Source organism: Carassius auratus, chromosome 40 (genome assembly GCF_003368295.1).
Source record: "Carassius auratus strain Wakin chromosome 40, ASM336829v1, whole genome shotgun sequence".
Classification (NCBI taxonomy): Eukaryota; Metazoa; Chordata; class Actinopteri; order Cypriniformes; family Cyprinidae; genus Carassius; species Carassius auratus.
Genome location: NC_039282.1, coordinates 18,122,750 through 18,140,548, shown reverse-complemented (window position 1 = coordinate 18,140,548; position 17,799 = coordinate 18,122,750). Strand labels below are relative to the sequence as shown.

General features: G+C 35.9%; 2 protein-coding genes across 3 annotated transcripts in view; one reads left to right on the top strand and one right to left on the bottom strand.

The window, feature by feature from the left end:
- Window positions 1-1,795: 1,795 nt before the first annotated feature.
- Window positions 1,796-5,784, bottom strand: LOC113058754 (proton-coupled folate transporter-like). The gene is made up of 6 exons (XM_026226943.1): window positions 5,249-5,784; window positions 4,672-5,063; window positions 4,140-4,600; window positions 2,617-2,700; window positions 2,375-2,531; window positions 1,796-2,290 (listed from the first exon to the last, which is right to left on the bottom strand). The coding sequence occupies exons 1-6, from the start codon at window positions 5,537-5,539 to the stop codon at window positions 2,227-2,229; spliced, it is 1,449 nt and encodes a 482-aa protein (XP_026082728.1). The 5' UTR covers window positions 5,540-5,784; the 3' UTR covers window positions 1,796-2,226.
- A 2,267-nt stretch (window positions 5,785-8,051) lies between these two features.
- LOC113058753 (collagen alpha-4(IV) chain-like) overlaps window positions 8,052-17,799 on the top strand; it is a 28,452-nt gene continuing 18,704 nt past the window's right edge. Inside the window, exons 1-4 of one of the 2 annotated variants that reach the window (XM_026226942.1) lie at window positions 8,052-8,174; window positions 11,309-11,463; window positions 12,209-12,251; window positions 15,095-15,166. In XM_026226942.1, the coding sequence (XP_026082727.1) occupies window positions 11,420-11,463; window positions 12,209-12,251; window positions 15,095-15,166 (159 nt within the window). In that variant the 5' untranslated portion in view covers window positions 8,052-8,174; window positions 11,309-11,419. Of the gene's footprint in view, window positions 8,175-11,308; window positions 11,464-12,205; window positions 12,252-15,094; window positions 15,167-17,799 lie in introns of both variants that reach the window. The other variant, XM_026226941.1, reaches the window with a different exon arrangement.

Here is a 17,799-nt window from a genome sequence, read left to right as displayed (position 1 = left end):
TCCACCAGGATTTGGAACCTGTCCACACTGCCAAAAAGCACCAAAAGTTGGTTAAATGACCGTGGTGTTGGTGTACTTGACTGGCCAGCAAAACTCATCAGACCTGGACCCCAGAGAGAATCTATGAGGTATTGTCAAGAGGAAAATGAGAAACAAGAGACCAAACATTGCAGATGAGCTGAAGCCCACTGTCATAAATACCACCTCAGCAGTGCCACAAACTGATCACCTCCACGCCACCTTGAATTGAGGTAGTAATTAAAGCAAATGGAGCTCCTACCAAAAATTGAGTACATGTACAGTAAATTAACATAAATAGAGATAAAAGGCAAAAATTAATAAAATGAATGAAATTTTTCTGTGATCACATGTTTTTGTTAAGGGGAGTCAAAATGTTTATTTCATTTGATATTTGAAGTCAAAGAGAATGGTAGGCCTTTTATAAAAATGTTGTATTCCAGGCACGTTTTTGAATTTTACTCATTTTCAGTGGTAGAAAACCAAATGTGGGTCACTTCTCATAAAATATTCACCCATGCCATTTTTATCTTGTGGTTCTTGCACCAGAAGACCTCAGGCTGAGTTGGTTGAGGTGACAAAATACCCCCAACCTGAATTGCAAAAACAGGTTCAAACAGGTTTCCCAAACACAGACCACGGTTCTCCCACTGGTTACCAGATAAATCACTCCCAAATGAACATCATCAGTTGAGCTAATATTGCTGTTGGGCTGGTCAGGATGTCAGAACAATAACAGTTTTGATAGTCCCACAGAGCCACATTTAACACTTTTGGGGAACACCTATAAAAAATACACACATCCCATTATTCAATCAATCAATATTTATTAACTGAACCGATTTAAAAACAACCAAATTTGACCAAACTACAGTGCAATTACTAATAATAATAAGAAAAAAAATACGGAATCAAACAGGAATGCATAAACATACAATACAACAATCCACAGTGACGTAAAAAAAAAACAAAAAAAAAACTGAATAATTCAAAGAATGTTAAAAACCTGGTAAAACAAATGTGTCTTAAGATTGATTTTGAATTAGAGATATGGGCTGGAAGGCTATTCCAGAGTTTTGGTTCAGCTGTAGCAAAAGCACAATCAACTCGATTTTTAAGTTTGGTTCTAGGAACAGTGGATTCTTATACTGGAATCGCACAGGCTATCTTCACAGGCAACTATGTAAATCAATAATCCTTGAACATTCACTCTAAGTGGCTAAACAATGGTGTCAAATAGTGCTGATGTTAAAATAAGATGAGGATCACAAGATGCAGAAAGTGTGGCATTAATCACATTCAGTAAAAAAAAAACAAAAAAAAACAATTATATGTACAGTACAGACAAAAAGTTTGGACACACCTTCTCATTCAAAGAGTTTTCTTTATCTTCATGACTATAAAAATTATAGATTCACACTGAAGGCATCAAAACTATGAATTAACACATGTGGAATTATATATGGAATTATATACATAACAAAAACGTGTAAAACAACTGAAAATATGTCATATTGTAGGTTCTTCAAAGTAGCCACCTTTTGCTTTGATTACTGCTTTCACACTCTTGGCATTCTCTTGATGAGCTTCAAGAGGTAGTCACCTGAAATGGTCTTCCAACAGTCTTGAAGGAGTTCCCCGAGAGATGCTTAGCACTTGTTGGCCCTTTTGCCTTCTGTCTGCGCTCCAGCTCACCCCTAAACCATCTCGATTGGGTTCAGGTCCGGTGACTGTGGAGGCCAGGTCATCTGGCGCAGCACCCCATCACTCTCCTTCTTGCTCAAATAGACCTTGATGCCTTCAGTGTGACTCTACAATTTTCATAGTCATCAAAATAAAGAAATCTCTTTGAATGAGAAGGTGTGTACAAACTTTTTGGTCAAATGTTTGGGGTCTGTATTGTAAAAGTTAATACAATTTGAAATAGCTTTTCTATTTTAAATGTAATTTATTGCAAAGCTGAATTTTCAGGAGTCTTCAGAGTCACATGATCCTTCTGAAATCATTCTAATATGGTGATTTGTTGCTCAAGAAAAAAAAAATCTTATTATCCATGATAACATGGTTGTGCTGCTTAATATTTTTTCATGATAGTACAGTATTATAAATAGAAATGTTAAAATAACAGAATTTAAAAAATCTTTATTGTCAATTTAATGTGTCTTTACGGTCACTTTTGATCAATTTAATCTTTGCTGGATAAAAGAATCAGGATATCACAGAACCTTCTCGATTTTCTCCGCCCTCTCTCTCCTCCTGGCAACCCAAGCCTCTGTACACATCACAATGAAAAAATATGTTTAGATTAAGATAAAGCCTTTACATACAGTACATAAAAAGAAAGAAATTGGTTTACCCAATAATGACAGCTGAAATCAGGAGGATGATGGCCCCAAAGATGAAAGGGAACCCCTTCATGAAGTATAGGGTGGCAGGGTAGAGAGAGTTAAAGACCACACTAGATAATAGTGAGCACAGGCCTTCCACACACGCCACTGAAGCAAACAGAGCTCCTAGGATGAAGCAAAAAGTGAACAAAATTGTTCTTCCTTTTTATTTAATGATATACATTGGTGACCCAAAGCTGTTCTTGTTCACCTTGTTCTAAAGGGTCCACCAGCTTGGACAGTTTAGATCTCAGGACTGGGGTGGAAGCCATAAAAAGGAAGGACAGGCCATATCCTGACACAGACAGACAGACTGATAAGCAGTAATTCTCCAAATTAATTTCATTGATAGATATTTACATACTGTAGCCATTTGAGGACAGTGTGAGGCTGGATCAGCATTGCATATATCTTATCATGTAGTGTAGGCATGCTCTAAATAGAAGAACACTAACATAATATATTTTCATTTAATTGAGCTGTAAATTATAAATGTCTACTGACATTTGGCTATACTGTTTTATACAACTACATAATTGATGTTAAATATAGCATTTGTAAGTAAACTTCCAAGATCTACATGATTACTTACATTCATAATCTAACTTTTATGCGTATTATTGTTTAAGAGTTTGGGATCAGTAAGATTTTGAATGTTTCTTTAAAGAAGTTTCGGTAGCACTTTATTTTACAGTCCTGTTCCTCATGTACATACTATGTACTTATTGTAGGAATTACAATAACTATGTAATAACTAGGTACTAACCCTGAACCTACCCCTAAACCTAACCCTACCCCATGTAGTTACCTTGTATAACCAGAACTTTCTTAAATAAATACACTGTAAGTTCACTATAAGTACATGTTAGTACACGTACTGTAAAATAAAGTGCAACCGAAGTTTCTTATGCTCATCAAGGTTAAAGTGAAATATTATTGCAATTTAAATAAGGTTTTTTTTCTTTACTACTTTTTTATCAGTCATAACTCTGCAGTTTCACACGATTCTTTAGAAATCATACTATTGTGCTGATTTATTGTCACTGTTGGAAACAGTTGTACTGCTTACTAAGAATAAATTAATAAAAAGGTAAAATGACAGCCTTTATATAAAATATGAATCTTTTGTAACAATATACACTACTGTTCAAAAGGTTGGGGCCAATAACGTTTTTAACTTTCTTTTATTTTTAAAGAAATGTATACTTTTATTCAGCAAGTAAGATTAAAGACAGTATTGTTAGAAAAGATTTATATTTTGAAGAAATTCCTTTTTAACGTTTTATTTAACTAATTTATTGCATCAATATTTGCATGAATTATGTTTACAAAAAAAATCTATTTAAAATAAATGCTATTATTTTGATTCTTCTATTCATCGACAATTACTGAAAAAAAAATGTGCACTAACATTTTTGTTGAAGCAGTGTTAACACTTTAAACACTGTTAATAACTGCATATTAGAATGATTTCTGAAGGATTATGTAACACTAAGACTGTAGTAATCATACTGAAAGTTCAGCTTTGCCAACACAGGAATAAATAACATATTTATACAAAACAGCTACTTTAAATGTATAAATATATTCACAATATTATATTTTCTTGAGTGTTTTTGATCAAATAAATGAAGCATTAGTAAGCTTAGAAGACTTATTTAAAAACACTTAAAAAATATTAGAGCCCTAACTTTATAACAATAGTGTACAAACTGTATATATCAGAGATCTTACCGGTGAACATCAGAGCTGTGGAGTTAGCGAACGAAATTGCAATTAATCCCACTATGTTAGAGGTAAGGCCAACCAAAGCCACCCAGGAGTCCTTCATACAGCACTGCATGGCCCTGAGCCCCATCAAACTAGTGAGGTAGGCCAGATTTTTGGCTGCAGAGCCATAACCGATCAGCTCTGGACCCCAGCAGAGTGGAGCGCTCAACTCATAGAGCACAAAGAGGTCACTGCAGCCAAAATGTACAAACACCACCAAAAAGAAGCAGATAGTGTAGAGCCACAGTTTAGCTCGGCGTCCCTGTGGTGCATCAGATGAATAGAGGTGAAAGATGGCCCGGTGGTGCCTGGTGGAGAGGAACCTTGCCTCGGGGTCAGGGGTGACAGTTTCAGGCACAAACAGGTATGCGTAGAGCGCTGCTGCAAGATTTGTGGCCAATACTAGCCAGAATGGGTTAATATACCTGGAGGAAAACATGACATTTTCTTTTTTTTAATAATCTTTAATTTCGAAAATATTAAAATGTTAGAATACCCTTGTGCCCGTCGCCAATGTCCTCCAATGACGCTTGCAAATATGCCAGCCACTCCGAGACAAGCCTCTAGTATTGCTACACGAAAAGTTCGAGACCCCCTGCCACTCGTGTCGGCCACATACGCAAAGCAACCGGCCAAAATGGCATTGAAGTCCCCGGACAGGCCGCTAAAGATTCTCCCAATGAGGAACCAGAACACAGGCAGCTTCAGATACATGACAATCAAATACACAGATGCCTGAACAGCCAGGCCAAGGGAAGGGATGATCAAAACAAGACGCCGACCTGCCCGGTCACTCCATGAGCCCAGCAGTGTCACCATGATCAACCCAACTAGAAATCCACCCATATTGATGTACAGGTTCCATTGTGCGGTCAGGGTCTCAACTTCCTAGATGAAGGAAACAAGTGACAAATAAAACCATAATTGCGGTTCTCTTTTGAGATCTCTGTACCTTTAACGTTTGAGTTCTCTTATGGCATTTTAGTAGGCTATTTGAGACACAGAGAGTAGGCTACCCATGTGAATAATTATTATTTACTTTTTGACACTGTTCGGTGTCAAGTATCTGTTACCTTTTGCAGGGGGTCGTCGACTGTAGATGCATTACATCCTCCTCCACCTTTAGTTCCATTGTAACCCACGTCTTCACTGATACGATCCCAAAGGTACTGCGTGCTCAAAGGCCACTGGAGAACTATGGAGAACATGGAAAGGAACATCACGGGCTCCACAGTCACGGAAAAAGGACATGAACACGGCGGTGGACGTCTGCTTTCTGGCACCTTAAAACAACAACAGACTCTTCTGGAGTCACTCGACTCTAGGTCCTCCGCAAGAATAGCGCTGGTATCTGAATCATCCATGATTTAAAGCCGTTTACAGTCCCAACGCTTAAATCACACTGACTACAAAGCTGCACGACAAAAAAAAAGTGTTAACATAACTTAGTCTGAACAAGCTTCAACCGCGATCAGCTGACAGAAAGTCGCGTAAGGAAGTGTCTTCCGTTTGTTGCGCTGCTGTCGCCCCCTATTGCTATTCATCTGAAACTGACATGAAACTGATGTCATTCTAAGTACAAAAGTGATACATCCTCCTGGGACTAAATAATTTTTTTCGGGGCATTTATTTTGTAAATCTACTACTCGATGTGTATAAGTAATTTACTTCGTTCTACAACGGTTACAATAACTTATTTATTTATTTACATGTGTATTTAACTGTATATAGAATAAATAATTTGTTTCTGATTCTCTGTTTTATGGAATGTTAAGTTAGCAATATCGGTTCTATTTTTAAAAGCATAATCAGCTTTTAACAGTTTGAAATTCTGGTAACTTTTCCCTTTATACTTTATATATAATATATTCAACAATTTTGTGTGAGTTTAAATGGAAGCTGGGGATTTTTCTCTGAAGAATTAACAGAGGTTATAAGAGGTGAAATCTAGTAAATCTATGTAATGTAAATCAGTAACATTGCACTTAGAAACTGCTTTCAAAATAATCTGCGGTGTCAAGTCATTAAAATGTTAGCAGTAAAATGTATTTTACACTGTCCTAATGTGGGAGTGCCATGAAAAAATATGTTTGTCTTCTTTGTGAGACCTTCAGCTCCTCTGATAATATCTATGAGATCATATTTCAGTGACAGAGAGAAAGTGAAAGATAGAAAGATGACTATTCCTCTTTTAAGTGCACTTTGACATTTGATGAATAAGTTCAGCTCCTCCATAAACAGACATATTGCAGTGTGACAGATACAAACACTTGACCTTTGTAAATGGTTTTTCAATATATTCTTCATGTGTTGTCATGAGTATTTCCTATAAGATATTTTCTTTTATTGTTTTATATGTATATATACTGTATATATCATGAAGAAATTGGTGAAAATAAAAAATAAAATTTGATAATCGCATTCCTAATAATTCCTAAAAATTGTGAACTACACAACATAGCTGATGATAATGACACAGAGAAAAGATTGCATTAGAATCACTTACAGAATGGATCTTTCACAGCTGATAAATGTGAAAACATTGACAGCAAATCAGAATGAACTTAAATTTAAAGAGCGCGATCATTTAAAGTGGCAGATGGGAGTGTTTATAAATCTAAAATAAAAAACAGAAAGTTATCAGCCAATGGTGCCAGAGCTAATATTTGAATTATAATTGTTGGTGTGAACAGGCCTTTAGAGCTGTGAATCTTGTTTCAGTTCCTGTTCTTTAAACTTGCAAAATGTATTTTCACAAGAACTACACTGACTGCAGCACTTTAAGAGATTTGACCTCATGTGCACATCTCAGGCAAAAGGTCTCATAATACATTGTACATTACAACACAATGTTTTATGGCCATTTGTGAATTCCCAACTTCACAAATCACCCGGATTTGTGAAGTTGGGAATTCACAAATGGCCATAAAACATAATTGGCCATATATATATATATATATATATATATATATATATATATATATATATATATATATATATATATATATATATATATATATATATATATATATTCTTTAGAACATGTTTTAACTCATTTATCATCTTGCTATCACCCTCAACAAAACTGCAGAATATTTTAGTCATGAAACACAATGTTTATGCACGTTTGATATTTCCAATAATCTGTTTTTCTGAGAAACAGATTGAGCAGCAGAAAACCAGCAGTCGAATATGTAATGTTCAAGATTTACTGTCTTTCAGTCATTGAAGATGAACATTTTCTTGCTCCCTTAATACTTTTTTTTTTTTTTTTTTTTTTGTGGTTGTTGTTGTTTTGACTTTGCATGAGTTGAGATGCCAAACCAGGGAGAAGTAAAAGACTAGAAGAAATGTCTCTGTATAAATGTATTATAAATATAATGTATTATTTTTTGTGATATTAATCTGCTAGATTCAGCCAAAAACATTTTACTGATACATAAAAAAAAAAAAAAAAAAAAAAAAAAAAAAAAAAAAACTTTTACTGGACCAAGTTGGGTGTAGGATTTACTTTGAAAGAACTTTCATTCTATGATTTATTCATACATAATAATTAATTTAAACAGCAAGTAATATTTAATTAAGCGTGAAAATATGAAGTACAAAGACTTGATTAGTTTTTCTTTTTCTAAAACAAAGCACATAACAAATATACATTAATTAATATATTGTTAAACTAATTAAAGTAACACAATTTAAAAATTAAAGCAAAGTTATGTAAGAAAGAACACACATAACAATGATTATGTTCACTAGGAGGGTAGGGGAAGAATTCACCTGTGTTGACATTCACCCCCCCCCCACCCCCCCCCCCCCCCCACCCCCCCGGCTATCTCTCTATGGAAATCTGTCTCACTTGTTTTTCTTGTCAGTAGTCAGTTACTACGAAAGCAGAGTGGCAAGTCAGAGAGATTGCTGAGGTCTGCAGCAGGTATCTGTGTGGACTCTGGCTGTCTTAGATTTACAACCTGCATGGGCCTGGAAGCACAACACACAGCGGTAAGTGAACTTTTACAGAGTCATCATTTTGCTTTATTAAATACATGATGCCTATACTGCACAAACATTGAGCCACATTCTGTACAAAAATGAGGTAACCGGAAAATACATCTGAAAAGTGAAGCTCTTGACATCACATTGTCGCATACTACGACTTAAATTGATCTGTGAAGTCACCCCGTATAATTCAAAAACACATATGTTTACGATATTAGACTATATTTTTTCATAATAGTTCGTTACAGTGCTCTGACATATCTGCTATCTTTGTTCTAAAACTTCTAAAACTTCTTAGACTTCTAAGACTTCTAAAACCAATCATTAAAATCCGGAGCTATTGAGTTATTAATTAAATAATCCAGTCATCTCTCCACATACTTGAATAAATTAACCTTCTTCTTCTTCGTTAAAAAGATTCGTGTTAAAAAAAAATGTTGGAGAAGTAGAAGACAGTATTTTATTAAACTCACCCTTTGGGATTAATAAAAAGTCTCAGAAACGTCATCCCGAAAAGGCAAGAATCAATTTTCTCGTCTATATCAACACATAGTTGAATTAACAAATAACTATTTTGCATTGTTTATAATACTAATAGCAACTATGATGACATCAATTTCATTCGAGCGACGGAGTCTCTAGAACGCGCTCCGTTAAAGCCCTTTCACACGAGCGCAGAAACGCGGTTTAAAACATAGGAGCTCACACCTGCCCTTTGAAGACTCAGTCTGCAGACGAATGTCTGTGTGGGAAAGTTGTCAGTGTGCCTGTCCATTAACTAAAATTTGGATAGTCTGTTAATGTAATATTCCATACATTTTCAGAGCTTGGTAGACATAATTATTATATTGTTAGACATTATTCGACAGATGAATGAATAGATTATAATTAATGTCAGACCCTATTTATTAATTTATCATTTATATTAATCATAAATATATACATAATAAATAATAACAAAAATGTCATATAAGATTTGGCCTTTTAAAAAGTTTTTAAAAATGCTAAATTATTTAGTAAAAAATTGGACAAATAAATGTAGCCCTAATTTAAGCAAAGTAATAATAATAAAAAAAAATTAAAAAAAATAAAAATAATAAAAATCCATCCCATCGAAGTAACAGCTGCAGAACTGTCAAAAATTAAATAAATAAATAAATAAATAAATAAATGAATAAATAAAAAAAACTAATTACCATGATTTAAATTTCATTTGATAGATAACATTCACAGAAGTTTGTCATGTAGGGTTGCCACCTTCAGCGATGCAAAATAAAGGACACCCATTCATGACTCAATTCCCACTGGTCCAATCGCCACTATCTGAGATCACAAGCTATGCAGGCATCCTGATGGGAACAGCAAGATATCCAAATCTGCCTCCGGTGCCACCTGAAGACACACTGCGACCATCTCATAAATAAATCGTAAACTTGTACTTAAGAAACGGATTTTGACCTTTTTATACTGAATCAAGACTCAAGAATATCACATTTGCCATATCCCTCAGTACCTGCATTGTAATTTTGTACACCCCATAACGTCATGAAATGCAGAGTCACGTATGGTCAAATGTAATACCATGATTTGTAGCAGTTAAAAATTAAGTAGGCTACAGGGGTGTAATCATCTCAGTTATGTATGCGTTTCACACACTATTTCGCTCAGATTTCATGATCTAAGGAAACGTTATCAAGGTACGGAACGGCCCAAACCGCAGCATCTCGTTCCCCCATTCAGGGTTACATATGTAACCGAGATGTTGCCTTTCATAAGTCACTTCCATGCTGTGGTGACGTCACCGTATGCGAACCCAACACCATCATGCCTGACGTACCTGAGATAGCTGGGATCCTAAGAAAGCATCTTCTTACGTGGAGAGAACCCAGGAGCCAGGAGCTGTACTCACATCAAGGCTGTTAAACTTGACAAAAGTGCTCAGCAAGGACCATCCTGCCGCAGCACAATTATCCTCCATTGAAGATACACTAAGGAAAGCTTGCAATGAAGCCACTGCCCTTGTGGAATGAGGTCGAATTCCTAAGGGCGAAGCGAGTCCATGTGCCTCATAGGCTAAGAATAGAGCCTCCAACAGCCAATGGGACAAGCGTTGCTTTCTGACAGGGGTCGAGAGCGTAATCCTCCTTGGTGATTCAAATATGATACAACCACTATGTTGTCCGGAGAGCCAGAAAGACCGGCAGAAACTCCAATCTGTTTATATGCCAGCCGCGTTGTGCCTCTGCATTGGGCATCCTTGACAAACTGTTCTCCAACCTTTCAATGACACGTCCATCGTGACAGTCTCGCGGCCATGCCTTCAAAGGAAGAAATAGAGCGAGAAATCCAAGTCATGGCTGAATTTGGTGCTAAATAATCCATGTCGCCTTGTGCGGTGCTTCAGCTAAAAAACTTCTACCCTTGAGCCCAACCCATTTTGCTGTAGGCTAAATATTGTATGGGTACACACTACTTTTTTTTTTTTTTTTTTTTTTTTTTGCTATAATGCATTACATTTCCTAGATTTTTACCATTTTGAATTGAAATGTTAAAAATGAAATGTGAGTGACTTTGGATGGTGTAATTATTTGAGTACCACATTAAATTCAGACAAAATGTATAGATCTATCGGTAGGTTTCCATAGATAATGGGATGGGTAACACCAGCACTCTTTGTGCTTGACATTAATTTACAGTTTAAAGATCAGCTTTAGTTTTGAAAATAAATTTAATTCATAGCTAACACATATGAAAATATTATATTGATTGTTAGTAATAATAAAGTTCATTGGCCAATCAGATCAAAAAGTAGCATGAGAAATGTAATGGCTTGCACATGCAGCAGATGAGTGTAATGATTTTAATTTGATGATGTATCCTGGATATTCATGAAAAAAAAGCCATCATGAAAGATCAACTTTGTCTCAGCTCCATCTATTTTATTGATTCAGTCTCTTTCATTCTAACCCCAGCCGTATTGTCAGCCACTGGAAATATTGTATATTATATAAATATTATATCTGTAACATCTAAATGTATATCTGTCTGCCTTTACTTAATTTGCACACCATTATTTATTAAGATATGCATGCAGCGATTTACCCATCCATCCATCCATCTCTTGATTTTTCCCTTAGGTGGATGAGTTGTCCGTGGGGACATCAGGAGTGGTAGCTACATCAGTGACCACACCATTCTGAGGCGGTGGATATATCAACAGGTTGCACATGCCCTGAGTGGCAGCTGAGATGTCACGTCCCCACCGGATCGCCTCCACCAGCCACCTTTTCTTGTAAGAGCCCCCATTGTCCCTATATTCCCATCATCCTTGTTTGCAGGCTGTCTTTGGACATTTAGCATAATTCTATCACATCAAATCCTAATCAGCTGATTATATCCCTACATCTAATAACACAATTATGTATTAATCAAAAACATTTTATCTTAATAAGCACTGTTCTCAGAATTTTTGTTTGCTGTTTTTTATTTTATTTTATTATTCAGCAAGGATGCAATAAATTGATCAAAAGTAACAGTTTAATGCCATAAAATATTTATTTTAAATTATCCTGCAAAAAAAAAAAAAAAAAAATTATCACTAAGCATTAAGCACCACAAATATTTTTTTAGCATTAATAATAAGAAGAAATGTTTCTTTGAGCAGCAAATCAGCATATTAGAATGATTTCTGAAGAATCATGTGACACTGAAGACTGGAGTAATGATGCTGAAAATTCAGCTTTGCCTTTACAGAAATAAATTATATTTTTTCTGAAATATATTAAAATAGAGAACAGTTTTTTTGAATGGTAATACTATTTTAAAATATAATAATTTTTACTGTATTTTTTGATCAAGTAAATGCAGCCTTGGTGAGCTTAAGAGACTTCTTTCAAGAATATTAAACAATCTTACCTACCCTACACCTTTGAATGGTACTACTGTATATGTCTCCAAAAGAGCCTCCTAACTTCTTTTTTTCTGTCTTGATTACTTATGTTTTATTCAATATGTCTCATTCATTTATTTTCCAGCAGGAGGCTTTTATTTGCACTTATGACCATACACACAGCATTGGGGGTGAGTATTACCTTGTATTATCTTAATAAAGTTGTCTTAATGGTTTCACAATGATAAGATAAGACTGCTGGCCCAGTCAGGCTTTTTTCCTACAAAGTTCAGATGGACATGGTAAAAGTTGAGATTGTATGTGCTGCATATTTTTATGCTTATTAAAATATTTTGTCATTAGCTTTGCAACATGTTAATGGGATAGGTCACCTAAAAATGAAAACTGTCATAATGTACTGATCCTCAAGTCTTTTTTTCTTTTGTGGGACATTAAATGAAGATATTTATAAAAGACGCTAAGAAAAGTGGGAATTAAAGTGTGCACGCTTTTTCTTAAGCAACCCTTAGTGTCAATCATGGATCAAGTCGATCCACAATGGCAAACAGCGAATATTTGTGCTGTTTAATGCATTTAAGACATTGTGTACTACTAGACAGATGAAACTCAACAGAATAATAGCGCAATAATTCTGAATAAAATATGCATTCCGCTAAAATATTTGTTGTTGGACATAAAATGTTACACATGTTGAATTTTTTAATCCTACATATGAGTGTATTTTTATCATAGCAGTAACCGTTAATCAAATGTAAGTTGGCTAATACATCCTTAAATGAGTTAAATGTGTGTTCCTCTTATTAGTTAAAATGTAGTCGGATTTCTATTATTTATTTTCATATTTAATTCATAAAAGATACAGCTGTTATAAAATCAGAGAGAAAGGCTGCATGGCTAGAAACTGCTGATCAAGTGCAAGTAACTTTGTTAAAATGTTTTCATATATCTTCAAATAAAAAAGCGTATTAAATTTTGGGCCCAATACATCAATACATTGATGTCTCAGAAAACTCCCAAACACTCGGATTCCTACTGAAATACGGAAGCCCTAATAATGATGAAAACAAATATGATTCGAGGAAAAATTGTATGTCAATGTGTTTGTGTTCTGTGACCAAAAATATTGCATTCCCCCCCAAAAAAATTGCATTCTATTGCAAAAGTATTGCATTCTCCTGAGAAACTTTGTGAGACTGTGAGATCGAGGTACTGATGAAGTCATCATGTGTTGATGCAAAACAAAAATGTTAACCGGTGAAGCAATATTTGTTTTTACATGCGCCCATCTTTTGATTTCACTGGTATAGAGCTGCCTTTGAAGTCGTGTCACATGATCCAAAGGAGCTATGATGGCATAAGGGATCCAGAAATCTATAGAAACGATTAAAGATCTTGTTTTCTTATAATCTTTTCTTCTACTGAACTGTTAGACAATAAGATCAGATCACTGAGTGCAAAGAACTAGTGATTCTCAAATCGAACGTCATTACGAAAGATTGTGAGTTCGAGTCCCGGGCCGGCAGGAATTGTGGGTGGGGGGAGTGCATGTACAGTTTTCTCTCCACCTTCAATACCACGACTTCGGTGCCCTTGAGCAAGGCACCGAACCCCCAACTGCTCCCCGGGCGCCGCAGCATAAATGGCTGCCCACTGCTCCGGGTGTGTGTTCACAGTGTGTGTGTGTGCACTTCGGATGGGTTAAATGCAGAGCACAAATTCTGAGTATGGGTCACCATACTTGGCTGAATGTCACGTCACTTTTACTTTTACTTCTCCAGTGAGAAAAACTCTCTTGAAAGACTGGCCGAAAAGATCTGATTAAAAAAAACGATTGATCTTTGAATCAAGCATCACTTCTCCAGTGAACTCTCTTGAAAGATTCAATGAAATGATTTGAATCAAAAGAACAATTAATTATTGAATTGGACATCACTACTTATTCAGTGAACTCTCATTAAAGCATCACTGAAAATAAATGGCTAAAATAATTATTAGCTGTTTGGACTCTTCATTTTGACCCATTCACTGCAAATGCTCCATTGATGAGCAAGTGATGTAATGCAACATTTCTTGGATGGCCTGATTTTGAGAAAATCTTAAGCAAATAAAAAAATTTTGGTGAACTACTGCTCATGGAAAAGATGCAATTTTAGCTTTTTCTGAATATTGCAAAGGACTGAGCTGTCCAGGTACATTGGAAATATCATTCAACCATAGAGGAACAGTGAATGTTAAAGTTTGGAAAGTGATTTTGTACCTCTCTGTGCGTCATGTGGTCATTAAGAAAAACCTGCTTTGAAGTGTCCCTCGTTCAGAAAGCAATCTAGAGTAAACATTTGAGCAGACATAAACAAATTTAACTTAGGTGTATTCATTGGCACATTACCATCAAAAACAAAACTAACCCACAGCATCCAAAGTGGCTCTCATGTCGGGAGATTATTATGATCTTGTGTTCACTTTTAAATCCGACTATAAAACACCTGCATTGCTTTCAAATCTTTGTTTACGCTAAAGCTGCTTGAGCGCGGAAAAAATGAGGGACAGTGTATAACCAAAGAGGGCAAAGATATGCTAAAAGGGATAGTCAGTCGGTCCATTGTGGGCGGGGCTTCGGCAGTATGGCGTCCTTTTGCTCTAAAAAAATCAAAACTGCTTGATTGTTAAGACTGTTTAGCTTTTTTAAGACTGTTTAGCTTTTTTAGTGTAATTTCATAGATAAAAAAATATTTTTTTTACATGCACCTTAAGGATCCCTAATTGTGAATGTGAGGTGGGGGCGGCACGATCGTGCTCTGCCTATAGCGGCATTTGAGCTTACGCCAGCCATGTCTACATACATGTGCTATCTAAGGAAGGCATTAAATACAAGCAATGAATGTTGACTTCTAAAAGTTTCAAATATAGATACAGATCATTTGTGAGTTTCCATCATGAATGCACAGTGTATATGAGCCTACATGTGTATGAGTATGTTTCATTCCATATCTGAAAATATATTTCTGTATTTTAGGGAGACAAGACAGAAAGGTGCGACGGTCGAGACTGCAGCGTCTGCCAGTGTTTCCCCCCCAAAGGAGAGAGGGTAAGTCCATTACATGAATTTGACTTTGTGGACAATATGACATCATAATCAATATGAATTATAATATCTTCATATTGACATCAGACAAGATAGTTTTGTGATAACGAGTAACTAAACTACTTTCTTTTTTTTTCTTTTTTTTTCACTTTTCAATTTGTTTTATGTTTCTAAAAGAAGTTTCTTATGCTCACCAAGGCTGCATTTGCATTTGATGAAAAATACGTTAAACAAAGTAATATCGGGACATATTAATGCAATTTAAAATAACTGTTTTCTATTTTAGGCTATGTTAAAATGTAATTATTCCTGTGATGTCAAAGCTGAATTTTCAGCATAATTACTTCCGTCTTCAGTGACACATCATCCTTCAGAAATCATTCTAATATGCTGATTTGCTGCTCAAGAAACATTTCTTATTATAATCAATGTTGACAACAGTTGTGATGCTTGAAATATGAGCAACCTGAGACCATCCATGTGTTGGGTTGCTTTTCAACCAATGGAGTGGGCTCTCATAATTCTGCCCAAAAACACTGCCATGAATAAAGAATGGGATCAAAGCGCCTTGCAAGAGCGACTTCTTCCAATGATCCATGAGCAATTTGGTCCTCTTGGTCCTCAATCAGCTGAAAGGGCTCTCACTCCCAGTGCCATGCGATGCTACTGGACATCTTTGAAGGCCTGATGCTCCTCCACCAGTGAGTGGCGCAGTTGTCACTCATTATCAGTTACTCCACCGGCCTCGCTCGTTCCCATGGCTCTTGGCCCTGCCCCACTCATCACACCATGATAAAATCCCGAAAAACAATTTGAAAAAAACTCAAAAAAATAAAAATAAATAAAGTCGGACAGGCAAATCTCTTGCCCTTGTGAATCCAATTGCTTGACTTCTGAAATGCTCTTGGTTTGAGTAGGAAAAAACCTAGTCTGATCTTTTTGAGGACTCTGAGGATCATTGATTGTGGCCTCATAGGGATGAGGCCCACTGCCACCAGAAAGCCGCGAGCCCCTTTCACCAGACCTTTTCACTGACAAGAACTTTGCCTCGAAAGGGAACATCTCTGGTTATTTTCGTAACCTTGGTTCCCTGAGAGCAGGAACGAAACATTTTGAAGACTGTCGTGATTGCTTCTTGATCTGTAGTGCAAGTGTTCAGTCTTAGATTCTGAGTCAATTGTCGCTCTCACCACATTATATACTGCCTGCAGGCTTGTAAGTATTTGCATGCAATTTGCATAATTAGTGATAATTTTCCAGTTTATTGTACTGGCATTACTCTATAAGGTTTCAAGTTTTCGAAGAAGCAGTTCAGTTTTACAGCAAACTACAAAATGTGTGCATCTCTTATGAGAAATGTCGCTACAGCTGCTCAAGCGTGGAGATAATGGTGGACAGTCCGTCAGCGGTAGTGGGCAGGGCCTAATCAATATGACATCATGTTGCTCAGAAAATCTAAATGGCTTGATAATAGAGACTTTAAGATTTCGGGGGGTTAAAAAGGATTGAATTGATTTTTATCATTGTAGGGTGGTTGTGACCACACACTGCTAAGATACTTTTCTATACAAACACCATGTAAAAGTGAATTTTTTTTGATGTCTCCTTTAAAGAATACTATGGCACATATCCATCACAGCTGGATCATATATAATGAGAATCATTAAAGATTCTATCATTTATTTGGGTATTACCATATTTAGAGAAAATTGTAATGGCATTTTAGTCGAGATCAGAAGCAATACTCAAAGATGGAATAATCATAAAGTTTCTCTCCGAGGCAAAATTGCCACCGTCGAAATGAATTTGTTACCTCGGCTTAATTTTCTTTTTTCTATGCTGCCTCTTTCCCCTCCTCCAGGCTACTTTAAGGAGATCAATTCCATGTTTTCCCAGTCTATCTGGAATTGTAAATGACCCAGAATAAAACTTGTCACTTTGCAGTGTCCTATACTTTCAGGAGGATTGGCTGTACCAAATTTTTAAATTATATTATTTATCATTTCAACTTAATTGAAATGGAAACTTCACGACTTATGGAAGCTGACAAGGTTAAACTACATAGGCTCCAAGATATTTTTACTTACTGGCACATAAAATACACTGCATACACATTTGCGGTGACTTACATGATAACCAAGGACTTTTGTTTACCAGCATTATTATATTTTGTCTTTTTTCAGTTATGTTCTGCTCTCAATGCCTATGGAGTTCCCTGGGCATCCCCTATTTCCTTTCATTTTATGTGGGATTTGATCGCACCATCCTCTGGTCAGCCATCTGTTTCTTAAATATATAGTAAATTAATGATCACACTGCAAAGCCTCTTTCTATTAAACATATCTGGACTCATAAACTAACAGATTTTACTTATCAGTCGAGTGGGAGAGGGTGTGGTCTAATCTAACTTTAATGTCTAAAAACTTAGTCTCATCGTCTTATCCATTTCAAAGTCATCCATAGAGCATACATAACTCCTTACAAGAGGTTTAAAATGAAACCGCAATCAACCTATAACTGTCATTTCTGTAACACTGTATCATGTTTTGGGAATGTCCAATTGTTGTCAACCTGTGGACACATGTGAACTGATGATTAATGTCATATTTAACAAAGGCTCAATTATTTGTTATGTT

Coding starts and splice junctions, on each gene's coding strand:
- LOC113058754 (XM_026226943.1), bottom strand. CDS start 5,539: ATGGATGATTCAGATACCAGCGCTATTCTTGCGGAGGACCTAGAGTCG. Junction 5,064..5,248: donor TCGACGACCCCCTGCAAAAG/GTAACAGATACT, acceptor TCCTTCATCTAG/GAAGTTGAGACCCTGACCGC. Junction 2,532..2,616: donor GGTGGACCCTTTAGAACAAG/GTGAACAAGAAC, acceptor GCTTCATCCTAG/GAGCTCTGTTTGCTTCAGTG.